Consider the following 13,735-nt stretch of genomic DNA (forward strand, 5'->3'; position numbering starts at 1 on the left):
TACTTCTTTGCCAAGCATATTCCATATAAAGGAATACTACGACACCATTAAGATGAGTAAGCAGAGCTACCTATGCAAATATGGAATAATCTCCAAGACTGGTTCAGTGAAGCAGCAAGAAGCAGAACAGGCCGGGCGCGGTGGCTCACGCCTGTAATCCTAGCTCTTGGGAGGCCGAGGCGGGCGGATTGCTCAAGGTCAGGAGTTCAAAACCAGCCTGAGCAAGAGCGAGACCCCGTCTCTACTATAAATAGAAAGAAATTAATTGGCCAACTGATATATATATAAAAAAAAAAAAATTAGCCGGGCATGGTGGCGCATGCCTGTAGTCCCAGCTACTCGGGAGGCTGAGGCAGAAGGATTGCTCGAGCCTAGGAGTTTGAGGTTGCTGTGAGCTAGGCTGACGCCACGGCACTCACTCTAGCCTGGACAACAAAGCGAGACTCTGTCTCAAAAAAAAAAAAAAAAGAAGCAGAACAATGTGTTAGAACATAAAAAGGTGGATGGTGGGAGTTGTATCACACGTACATTAAAGTCTGTGAAGTCAACTGTATACACTAGGGGAAAATTATTTTAAAGCAGCCCAGCAGCACTGTGCCTGGCCCAGTCACTTCTCAGTGGGGGGCAACCTCCCGGGTGGTGAATTTTCTGAAACTCTGTAGGTATTAGGGACTGTGACAACTCTGGCCTACACCACGGCTTGCCACTGTGTCACTTAGCTATTTTAGAAATAAGAGGGCACAGAGAACTGATGATGAATTCTAACAAATGCCTGAAGGTGTAGAGACAAAGTTACATTTCCAAAAGGTGCACCCGGCTCCAAGCTGTCTAAAACGCTGCACAGGGACAGAGCTGAGGCTGTCCGTGACCGGGGACAAGAAGAAGCCTTCCCTCTTACCTACCTCAAAAACCTAAGGAAAGGTGAGGAGCAACTAAAAAGAAAGTATGCCAGTCCTAAAAAGGTAAAGAAGAGGGACAGGGCCTTCTTAGGCCCACCCTGCCACTCCGAAAGGCTGGGTGGCTCTGGACAGTCACTCATACACAAGGGACACCCAAGTCCTAAGCGAGGGACCAGGCAGACACTGCTGATCCCATTGGAAACAGGCAATGGGTAGAAATACACGTGGCTGTGATACAGTTGGCCAAGGACTAAAGATACTCCACATCTGGCAGTTAATTTTATCTCTTTACATAGAACCTAAGGCTTCATTTCAGCTACCTGAAAGAACTATCCACAAACCACCGAACCACCATCCATGTACCACACAGGGTCAGATGGTGGTGGTGAAAGGAATCATGGTAATATAAAAACATGAAATATTAGGCAAGAAGTCATTTAGAAATCATTTTTAATGAGTCGCCAATGATTTAATTAGCCTTCGAGAGCCAACGTGTATATTAACAACTACAGAACAAGAGCATTTAGGAGATTCAGAAGATCTACCCTTTCACCTGTTTGCCAATAAGCTAGTTTGCAGACTAAAAATCTCTACCTTTGTCTAATTTATATCTAGACGATTAACGAAAAGTTTTCATTAGTGAAAACTTTATGGTTTTCCACTTTAGAAAATTAACATCCATGAAAACCTTCTAAATTTCCAGGATCTTTCATCAAATAAATTAGTACACATAAATTTTTTTAAAGTCGCTAGGTTTTTTAAGATTTAAAAAAATCTAGACTACTAGATAGATTCCTAGGACTGATTAGTAATGATTGTTAAAAAGGTTAAAATGATTATTAAACAGGTTAAAAATGGTGACTTAGAGACCAATGGGCTACTAAGAAGAATTTCCCAAAAAGAAGCGGTTATATGTTCTTCAAATTATTCATACATCAGTGGATTTTCTTCTAATCCCTCAGGTTTCTTGGATTTCTGACTCCTATATATCAATTTACCTAGGTGAACCAACCCACATTTTCTAATGCAAACCAGGTATGTTCCTAAACTATATCTCTACTCAACCTTCTGTCAGAAAGGTTAAAAATTCCACATAAACACCTGGCTTGAAATATGGCTAAAGAGCCCAAGCAGATAGTTGCTATGGGAAATTTTACACAAAATAGATGTTCTTAAGTTAACTAATAAGGAAGCTAAGTATTTAAAGAATTTTGCACATATCTTGGGAAATAAAAGTAGACTTGCATTTCAGAAGCCTGCTTAAATTTCCTAAGCTAAAAATATCAGGCAAGGTGAAGGTTTTAAATACTTTTAAGGTGCTTACTCATCAAGGCAGACAAGGCTTTAAAACAGCACCACTCGTTTTTCAAATGCTAATATCTCTGAAATTAGAATGCACCCAGAACTGAAGGCATATCAGAATTCATTTAGCAGCATTTTTGCTCTCTTAAGGATGATATCATACAACTTCTACTGGTGGCACCCTGGAATTGAAGTACATACAGTAATAAATACTTGGAATAATATTCTGAATTGGCCTTTTAGTCTTCAACATGATTCAACATTTTGAGACTATTTCTACTCCTACAAAAATGAGAGTTCTAAAGGACTTGTAACTGCCCAAAAAAGAATGACAATAAGAACTATCTTTTATTGAATTCCAGTACTTGGGAGTAAGGCCCTTTGAGGAGCTGTGCCTCCCCCCTTTCTCTTTTCAGGTAGAATCAACATCAGTGCTCCCCTGACCCCATAGGCCTTTCTGCTTCTGAGGTTAAATGTCCAGCTAATCCCTCCATACCTGCAGCCTGACCTTTGTCTCCTTGATCTTCTTACTCCCACGTAGGCCTGGGCCCTGCTGCCTGCTTCTCTGATCACGTGCTGACTACCATCTTCTTGGTTGAACTTCTAGAGCCACTCTCGAGCCCAACTCACCCTCGCCCCTCTGATTATACTGTTCAGAAAACACTCCACCAAAAGTCAGTGGAAATGGCCTTTTCCTACATCTATGGCCCAGGCCATGGACTTGCAGGAGCAAAATACAACTGACCCAGATGTCTCCAAACCTTTGCACCAAGTGGAGCAATTATCAAAATACTAATACCTGAACTGGAACACATTAAAATAAAAAATACAAGACAAAAAGCCATGTGATGAGTGAAAGACATTCCACAGGCTCTTTAGAAAATTTAAAGCATTACTGGCAAAACAGGTAATAAGTGGGATGGTGAACAACAGAGGCATAGAAATGTTAAGGGTAAAAAAAAAAGTTTGAAGAAAAAATGTGAAACCTCAATTCCTAATTTTTCTTTAAAATGCATGACACGTATACATGGGCACCAGATGTCTTGGAACCAGTTTGAATGAAGGTGATGATCTCTCGAGATCTCTTCCAGATCATAAATTCATTTAATATCTAGGACATAGTTGTCAAATTGGAGGCTAATGTGATATTAAACTGCATCGTTAATGAGCCAGGGCATGTGTCTATGAGCATAATTTTTCATTTTAGTGTAAGGGAGATGATGTGGGCACAGGGAAAAAAATATTTAACGATAACATGCTAAGAATTAGGCAAAAATAATTAAGCATATAAAATAACTCTTACTTTTTAAAAGGAAATACTTAGGGCTTTCACACTAAAAAGCAATCCCTTTCTAAGCTAAAACCAGGAAGTAAAAGATCTGTGAAGAATTACTGAAAATTACAACCTACTCAAAATCCTCATGAACAATTGTTCAAAAGTCCTGGACGGACGCTCCACTAGGCTGAAACCACCATGAGGAGGGACAGAGGTACACAGCACAGAGTGTGGTCCCCAGATGCTCTGTTGTAGGTATACATGCCCACAGCCCTTCTAAAACGCCTAGCGTAATTACTTAATTATGTACCTTTTTAGAAACAAGGAATTAAACAAGAGGGGAAAAAAAATGACTGTAGTTATACCATATCACTTGCAAGAAAAAAATCTGCTTACAAATCAAATTAGAATTGGAACTTTATATCATCTCATAAAAACTAACACACCATTACTTTTTTCATTATTGCTTTATTTGTCAAGGGACAAAGATTAAGAAAAATAACTAACTGATTTACTCAACTCTGCAAGCTAGACTTACATTTTCGGGTTCAACACCAATGTCTTCACAAAATTTCTCCATGCCTTCAGGACCTACAACATCATCAGTACCTGCAAAATACGGTCTTATATAAATGAAATCTGAGCATGTAGTCAGATGTACTATTACCACTATAACAACATTATCCTGTCATCAAATAAGACTTAAAGGCTGCAACTCATTTTGGAAGAAAAAAAAATCCAACTATAAATTTAAAACATTCTAGAATTTCAGTTATATCTTTAAAGGACTCTACTTTGTATAATCATTTAAATCAATTTAACATGATGTCTTCCAATCTTTGGAATACAGTACATATATAAAGCTACCTGAGTTCAATTCCTGATCTTTAAAAGTAGCTTAACACTGTACTCTTATTTGGCTAATAATTTTAATACATCCAATAACTTTTGGAAACATAGCAAAGAACAACCACATAATATTCTCTATAAAATTAATTGGGAAATAATGTATTTATTTTTACATAGGAAAAAAATCAAGTAGTTGTTCTGTTGCCGATAAAGGCAATTAGGCCCCCTTTTCCACTCTAGAGTTAGCTCTGTTTCTTCCAGAAAAGTATACACGTGTTTCAACCCTACTTTAGCTCCCATTCATTCTGCAACGGTTGCAATTTGGTTTTTTCTGCTCCTAGCTCTCCAGGGAAACTCCTTTTGCCAAGGTCTCCAATAACCCACTAACTGTTAAATCCAATAGACACATTCGATCTTACATGACCTCTCTCATATCTGAAACTCGGAAGCAGTTCTTTACAAAATTGTCTCTTCCCACAGCTTCTGGAAGCACCCTCTCTAATCTGATTTTCCTCCTTCCTCGCCCTCTTTTGGCTTATGGGTTTCTTTGCAACTTGTTAAATTCGATGTGCAAAGTTCCACCTTTAAGCCTCTTCGCATCCATTCTACACACTCTCCCTAGGAAATTCCACCACACTGGAGGTTTCAGGCCCTACCCAGGTCTCTTCCTAGCCTACAATTTCCCCCTTTCTTGGAGCTACCTGCTAATCACCATCCAACAGCACCACCTCCTGTTAACCGCTATAACTAAACTCTACCCCAAACCTACTCCTCCTGTGTTTCCCATTTTCCAACACCACCTGGGGAGAACCGAGCCAAACGTCTCACACCAAGCCTGCTGACCCTCCTGTATGCTGTCTCGGCTGGCAGCACCCCCAGAAACAGACACCTGGGCATCACCCTGTACCCCCTCACTTCCTGCACACCTCATTCCACAGCCAGTCACTGTTTCTTCACTGCACCTCTCCCGCACTGCCCGGGCTCAAGGCTTTATTCTCTCTACTACTCCAGCAGTCTGCTGAGGATCCCCCAAATCCAGAGCCTTTCCCCTGACTCCTCCTGCACACGGCCACCTGAGGCGTCCATCTCGAACACAAATCCCAGGCTGGCTTAACATCCTTCAGTGGCTCCCCACTGCCTGAAGAAAAAAATCCCAATAAGGTTCTCTATGATCTAGCGCTTCCCTTCCTCTTCAGTCCTGTATCTTTCCACCTGCAAGACAAATTTCTCAGAAATAAATGAATGGATATTGCAGAACGAATAGAAATTAAGGTGCAGAAACACCTACCCACCCGTGGCTTGCTCTGCACCATGTCCTGACACAGCCAACAACACACTACTCCGTGCCTTGCCCATCCTCCTCATCTCTCCCCCATGTCACTGGTGAACTTCGTCAACCTTTAAGACTGAGACTAGCCAGCCAGTCCTGCCAACCTCCCCACCCGCAGAGGCTGGGTCAGGCGGACCTTTGCGGCCACACTAGGAACGGCCATGCTAGGAATGGTTCCCACCTACACGCAGCACATGGAGTTGCAAGTCCCAGCTCATCTGTTTTCGTAAGCTCAAGAGCTATTCTATTCTTCTTACAAGCTCAGTATATACTACCTGGCACAGAGTAGTTGCCCAATAAAAGTTCACTGAACGGAGGAATGAATACCAGCACACAGGAATCACCTACACGCCCCCCATCCACCCATGGCCTCGAGACTCAGCAAGTCACCAAGCCCAGCAACCCACCTTCTTAAGGTGTCTCAGTTTCACTCAGATAACACTTACTAAATAAGGCATGTCCTGGAGCTACGCACTGGGGTAGCTGCTTGGGTACAAAGATGAGTAAGACGTGGTCCCCTGCGCTCACGAAGGGACACAGAGCACAGGAGTAGCTGCAATACGCAGTAATAACTAGACGACAATGGTGGCTGCTCTTGATAAGAATGAACATTAAAATCACCTGGAACTCTGGCTATAGAGTCTTACGTCACTTCTCTCCTTCAAATCCTTGGCTCCTCTAAAGTCCAAAATCAGGCCCTTCCTCATTATCTGGCCAAAGCAAATACTTTTTTCTCCATGCCATTATTTTCCTTTTAATCACAAATGTGCTATTTTGTCTGAAAATGTTTTGCTTCATGTATTCAAATCTGTTACCTTTTTCTGGGATTCTTTTATTCCCATTTTATTTTATATTTTTCTATATATTCCTAATTTTCTTATCTTGATCACTGGGAGAAAATCAGATAAAAGTTTATTTAATTTCAGGGTTTTTGTACATTAATATATGAACATGATACAAAGTTTCATTTAGAAGTAAAAAATATAAATGTTTTAAAAAGCCAAGTTTTCCCCCTAAATCCTTCCTAATGCCCAGAGACAACCATTTATGAAAGAGTAATCAATTTCTCCCAGTAATCAAGATAGTAAGATTAGGAATATATAGAAAACCATAAAATAAAATGAGAAAAAAAATCTCAGAAAAAGGTAACAGATTAAAATATATGAAGCAAAACATTTTTAAACAAAATAGCACATTTGTGATTAAAAAGAAAATAATGGCATGGAGAAAAAGTACTTGCTTTGGCCAGCTCATGAGGGCCTGATTTCTTCATGTCCTCTTCCTCAAATAAGCCATCTACAGCATTCTAAAGAGAATATATTCACATTTATTTGGTGTTTTTAAGTTTGCTCAGGCAGTTGTCTTTGCTTGCCAGGCAATAATTTAATCACATCATCCTCAATGAATGATCCTTTTTGTCTCTTCCTTTATAGTATTTACGCTCCGTTTCTTGCTCTTGTCTAACAGCAGTGGCTACTTACTTCCCAAACAGCAGCAAGTAAGAGCAGTGAGAGTGGGCATTCTTCTCTCATTCTTGATTCAAACGGGAAGACGTTTAGCATTTTATAATTTGCTATGCCGCCAGCCCTGGTTTGAGAGTGTATATATCCACAGGTGTGCACTCAGGCATTCATGACACACACTACATACTAACCCATCCACACGGCAAATGTTAATTCAAATGGAGAAGATATGGAGTAAAATAAAGTAAAAAAAAAGGAAGCTGCTTTCTCCCTTTCTTTGCCAGTTCGGCATGTATCCTACTGGATCTATCTGCTGTGTATTGATGTATGGGCAAATGTACACTGAAATGCAGTTTTCAAATTTGTTTATCTACAAACACGGGCTGGTGCTGAACCCGCAATCCTACACCTTGTTCTTCTCACAGACTGTGTCTGGTAATCTTCCTGGGACAGTACCTATCCATCTAGCCGACTCTTGGTAGCTGATACATTTTACATCACTCCACCGCATGCATCCACGAGCATGTGCCTGTTTATATATCATAGTTCTTGCCATCACTCCACCACTGTCAAAGATTTAGGCTGTGGAATTACAGAATTATTCTTCTGATAAGGAAATAGACATCTATTCCTATTTTGCTAAAAGGTTCTGTTTGCAGGAACAGATGCTTTTTTGGCATCTACGGATATATGACTTTGGGGAGGTGGTTCCATATAGCACTGGGGAAAAATTACTTTATAATTCTTCTAAAATTCCTCTCTCTTTGGTCTGTATTTTAAAAAGCTCTTTCCCTACAACCTGTTCTTGAGCCTTCCAAGCTGCCTGCGTTTCCCATTCCTTTGCACACGGCTCGAGTGTCTCCCGGCTTGCTCTTTCTCACGCCACACTCCAAGCTGACTGCTGCCTTCTCTGTCAACGTTCATCACCAAGATGACGATTCGCCATGGATCTGCCTGTTTGCCACGCTGGAAAATGAACCCCGAGCACAATGCTTCTGCTGACCGTACCCCAGAGCCTGGCACATAGTGTGTCTTCAACAAAGGGCTGTTGATGTACACTCTGCAGTGGCAATGTAAATTGGCCATGTCTTTCCTTTTTTCCCCATTTTATGCAGTGTCATTACATTACTTATATATACATGTGTGCACGTGTTTTAAAAGAGCAAGATTTTAGAGTATGATTTGCAGTGGCATGATTCTGTCAAAAGTAATATTTTATTCAAAATATAGTTTGCCACTGAACATTATATAAAAGCTACCCATAATCCTGCCACCTAATTTTTTTAAACTCGTTATCAGTCCCATGCACACATTTAAATCTAGCTGTAATCACATGGTACATGACAAATTTAGTGTAAAATACAGCCAAAATCATGGATTCACCTGTAGAATTAAGGTAATAACTTCTATTAAATAAGCCATCAAATACACCACACCGCTGGTTAACACAAAGTGGGTTAGAAGTGGGGTTTGAGAGGTGTGGTTTTAAAAAAAATTTTATTTAAAATAATAAGCTGTAAAATGGCCTAGGTGATAAGAAACTGCAAGAGTATCTGGAAAGGCAGATATACTAACAATAATCTAGAAAAACGTGGCTGTCCCACTTTCCCTGCCACACTATGCAGGGACCCCTAACTAAACACATTGGACCTTTCATGAGGACAGCCCAAGACCCTCACGCTAGTTTCCATAATTACAGCACACTGCGTCACTGAGGCAAATGGGGCCCATGGGGTCACCTTGGGTAGTTTTTAACATCTCTTCCTTAGCTGTCAGAACACCGTGTCACTTTTTGCAACTCACATGCCTTACAGTTTTTGGTAAACCAAAAAACAGTTCTGCCATAGAATTTAATTCAAAACAGAGACTACAGGTCTAAAGTCAGGGCTTACAGAACTATTATAACTTAAGGATGTGAGCTTTAGTATAACCCTGTGGAATTAGTGTTGGCACCTATGTATTTGACTTAATCCCTTATTCTGAGACATATTCCAGAAAGTGGAGGTTTATTAGACAAATTATTTATGTTGACTGGTTATTTTCATTCTAATGAAAAGAAATGGGACTCCAGTTTCAGAGAGAGGTCTACACAACGCGTCCCCACTCCACCCCAGTCACAGAGCTGCAGTGCCAGGGTACAAAAGGGAAGCCCGTAACCACAGAGAACAGGAGGAAGAGCCCCTGATGAAGGCGGTGTTATTTATTACATTTCTGGGAGTCAGCAACGGAGCTGATAGGGATTGAAAAGGTGAGAAGCTGCACCCTGGAACGGACGGAGGAGGGCTGGGGTTAACAGCCGACAGGAACTCGGACGGGCTGGCCGCAGACTGCAGGAGCCATGGAGAGCAGAGGGCAGGGTACAAAGTGGAACTGCGAATTCTGGAAAGCACTGAAGGTCCATCCATGTGAAACAACGGCACTACCGGGGCCCCTCCACCCCTCCACCCCTCCATCCGTCCACCGCACACCAGATTCAAGGGAGGGAGTCCGAGTTTATCCCTAGCCCAGACCAGCTGCTCTCGCTACGGAAAATGGCACAGGTTGGGTGTCAAAGCCCTTCTCATGCTCGTGCCCGGAGGCCTGGGGCCCCGCAGCCTGCTCCCCAAGACTCGTCCCACAGCACACCCTGTCAGTCACCCTGGTTCTTCTCACACTTCATTTTTCTTGAGTAACACTGACCTACAGTTTTGATTCACATGGTTGGGATATTCAACGTGAAAACAGGAACCAACAAGAGCTTTCGGTTACTCCCGAACGTCAAGCCATTTTCCCTGCAGATGAGATACAGGAAAAGCAGGGGTGGGGTGGGAGGGACACAACCAAAGGGGAGGTATAAAATAGGACAGCCACCTGCACGCAAACTTCTTAAAGGGAGGACTTACAAGGAACCGCTCAGCAGGGATTCCAAGGCGCCTAAATAATGTGGCTTAATGTTTATTCCCAAAATGTCACCTTTCTGCAGTCAGAGAATGGCAAAGAAGACAAATCGTGCCCTGCTTTCTTTTTAAAGAAAACACAAGTGTGGCTTATACCGTGGAAGAATTTATGTTTGCTTATAAAGGCAGGCACACAAAAGAATCAGAATAGCTGTGCTGTGATGGTGGGATTAAGTGTACCTTTTGTCTGTTTAAAATTTCTTCTTCATAATACATTTTCATAACAATAAATGTGAATCAATATAGGAAAACAAGTGATCTTCATAATCAAAGTGATAACAAATATGAGAAAACTTCATTCAGCAACCCTTTACTCAACACTTGGTAACCTGTCAATCCCTTTTACTGGGAGCACAAAAGGTTTCCACGGGATTCACGTTATAATGCAATAATCATGAAAACACATAAATCCTACCACCACGTAAGCGTTTACACTAGCGTCCACACTCTGCGAACAAAATCCAGCTCAAACTAATCAAAGCCACGAAGGAGAATTCACTAGAAAGATACTGGGGTAGCTCACAAAAACCCAAAGAACTACTACAGGAATGAGGACCGCATCCTTTTGAGTTCTTCCTTAGAACAGAGAGACACTCTTCTCCCAGCCTCAGGTGAAAATCCCTGAAAGATTTGTCTCACTGGCCTGGCCTGAGATACCTGCCAGTGGCCTGGACCCATCTCTCCAGCCAAAAGGGGCAAGCAAGGATTTTATCAGGAAAAGGGTGGGGGCAGGGCACAAACAGCCCACAGGGGGGAAAGCCTGGTTATGATACCAATAAAAGGAGATCAAAGCAAGTTATGAACACCATCCTATGGGAGAATAAAGAAGGCTATTAAGCTAATGAAGGAGCTTAAAAGAGGGACAGAGCATGTCAGATGGAAAAGTGGAGAGAAGCATTCTGTGCACAGGGACGGTGAGTTAGTTGTTTTTTATCCTGTAGGTAGCAGGGATGTTTTTAGTAGAGAAGAGGGGAGAGATTATTAGGGAATAACACACATGATCTGTTCTGGTTTTTTTGTGTGTTTTTTTTTAAAGTAAGACAACAGGGGCACACGGAACCTGGTCTGGCGCAGAGACTGATGACAAGAACACTGGTTTGAAGGTTGCTGGAAAAGGCAAGTTGATAGATTATGAAAGGGCCTGAAATAAGGGGAGGAAGAAAGAAAAAAAAAAAAAAAAAAAGAGCTTTCAGCTCAAACTTGTCTGAAATTTTCTTTTTCTCTTTTTACACCATACACAGCCACAATAATAAGTCCTAGACTGTGGTATTATATTATCCAACCAATTACAGCAAGCTGCAAAATGGAGACTAAATTTAAGACATTTTAAACGACAAAGCAAACATTTTCTGCCAAATGATCTTCCCAAACAGAGACACTTAATATAAAGACATATCCACTGCAATGCTTGAGGGTCCAAAGCAGCACAGCTATTTTAACTTCTGTGCTTAAACCAAATCATCACCCATTATCAGCATTCTAAATAGGTTTCTTAGCAATCCAAAGAATTTCTCCCAAGTGCATTTCATCTTTTCAGTTCCCTTCTCGTGTTCTGAATTCTTGGCTTAGCTGCTGGCTATAAATAGGACATTTAGTGATTTGTTTCAACTATGTCCTTCCCTCCCTCCCCGCTCTCTTCAACAGGGACGGACGGACGGACACACACCAAATTTGAAAAGCACACATTTTCTAAATTCTTTAATCTCCTCTCAGGTATTACTTATTTTATAAGGATCAATTTTAGATGGCATAAATGATTACCTACCTGCATATTCATAGAACCATTCTAAGCACCTCTTACTTGAAAAGGCTTCGTCTTCAGTCTTTATTCTAGTTGAATCATATTTTCTATACATGCTAGAAATTGAAAAAGCAGTTTTAAGTTATTTAAAGACACTGAGGTTCTTTTAAGCAGCAGATAATTTTTATTCTTTTCTCCAAACCAGACATCCATTCAATCAGTATTTTAAGTATATTTTAAACATTTTATTTCTCACATTTGAACGTTTCAGCTTTTATAACTACAGTGTTTAAACACAGTCATCCCTAATATAGAATTAAATGACAAGCACTTAATACAAGTTTTTCCCTGATTAACAAATAATCAGTAAAAACTGAATGGAACAGGTATTTGATATACTCCCTTCTGCCTCACTAGCCAGAACTAACTACAAAATGATAGTGTGATACGGTGAGAAACGTCTCCGGTGTACTCTCCAATTAATCATCCTAAAAATCACTCGTGTCTCTCCATTAAGTTCTCCTGACTTTTGTGTCTTACAAGTTAGGCTGGTCACAGAGCAGAGACTAAGGAAGAATCTGCCAATTTTAGACAACTCCCGAGACCATTAAGCAAATACACAGAAACATCAAATCATGTCCAAGCTTCCAGGAAGAAAATAAACTCAGGTGTAAGGTTGATGAGAGAAAGCCCCTTGGATGGTTTCCTGATTAGTACAACCTTAAAAACCCGAGGAGAGAGAAGAACAGAGAGCCTAGCTTCTGCTTTGTCGTCTAATTCTAGCCCTGTGGACACACTCAGCCTAAGCTGGGGAACTGAATCAGGAACCACAGAAGCCGCCTCCTGCCAGTCTGGGGCCTTCTGCAGATTTCCTTATTTCATGATAACCAGGGGCTGAGGATGGAGATGTTCCCTACATGGGAAGGGGGAGGGACAGTAACTTTAAAATAATGATTTGGGGCCAGGCGCGGTGGCTCACGCCTGTAATCCTAGCACTCTGGGAGGCCGAGGCGGGTGGATAGTTTGAGCTCAGTCAGGAGTTCGAGACCAGCCTGAGTAAGGGCAGGTAGACCCCTTCTCTACTAAAAATAGAAAGAAATTAGCTAGACAACTAAAACTATATAGAAAAAAAATTAGCCGGGCATGGTGGCGCATATCTGTAGTCCCAGCTACTCGGGAGGCTGAGGCAGGAGGATCCCTGGAGCCCATGAGTTTGAGGTTGCTGTGAGCTAGGCTGACGCCATGGCACTCTAGCCAGGGCAACAGAGTGAGACTCTGTCTCCCAAAAAAAATAAATAAATAAAATAAAATAATGATTTGGATATAAAATCTGAGTATACACATTTTTATAGCCCTTATTTATATATAAATTACCCAGTTATGTATATAAGCATTTTCTAAATATACTTGTTGTTCATATGGTATATATAAGATATAATAAAAATCACACACAGTCATCCCTAGTATACGCAGGAGACTGGTTCTGGAAACCTGACGACACTCAAATCCGCCCCTATTCAAGTCCCCCAGCTGGCCCTTCAGAACACGCATATACGCAGTCGGCACCCCACCAATACCAGACTTTCCTGCCACATTTTGGTTGAAAAAAAGCCCCCATATAAGCGAAACCTCACAGGTCAAACCTGTGTTGTCCAAGGGTCAACTGTATGACTCTTTTTACCAAACATTTATTCATGACCTAGACATTAACCAGATCATCAGTATACGCCTCGGATTAGAGATTCTGGTTTTAACACCAAAAAAAGAACATGGTTATAGGGTGTTAAATGACTCAAACTGCTAACTACCAGTTTTGTATTTCTTCTGTAAAAGGTAGCCTTACTACCTGAAAACAAGGTCGAACCGATAAGCTCCAATCCTGGGCTTAGACATTTCTATCTCAGCTCAAAACCCACAACTGGTCCACAGCCTGGAGAAC

At 41.3% G+C, this 13,735-nt stretch overlaps 1 protein-coding gene across 9 annotated transcripts in view; it reads right to left on the minus strand.

Moving 5' to 3' along the window:
- Window positions 1–13,735, minus strand: part of DCUN1D4 (defective in cullin neddylation 1 domain containing 4) — an 80,542-nt gene that overhangs the window by 22,871 nt on the left and 43,936 nt on the right. For all 9 annotated transcript variants that reach the window (XM_012768751.2, XM_075997814.1, XM_075997813.1 and 6 more), the window contains 2 exons: window positions 11,821–11,912; window positions 4,016–4,086 (listed from right to left, as the gene is read on the minus strand). In XM_012768751.2, the coding sequence (XP_012624205.1) occupies window positions 4,016–4,086; window positions 11,821–11,912 (163 nt within the window). The remainder of the gene's footprint in view (window positions 1–4,015; window positions 4,087–11,820; window positions 11,913–13,735) is intronic.

This window comes from Microcebus murinus, chromosome 26 (genome assembly GCF_040939455.1).
Source record: "Microcebus murinus isolate Inina chromosome 26, M.murinus_Inina_mat1.0, whole genome shotgun sequence".
In the NCBI taxonomy this organism is placed as follows: Eukaryota; Metazoa; Chordata; class Mammalia; order Primates; family Cheirogaleidae; genus Microcebus; species Microcebus murinus.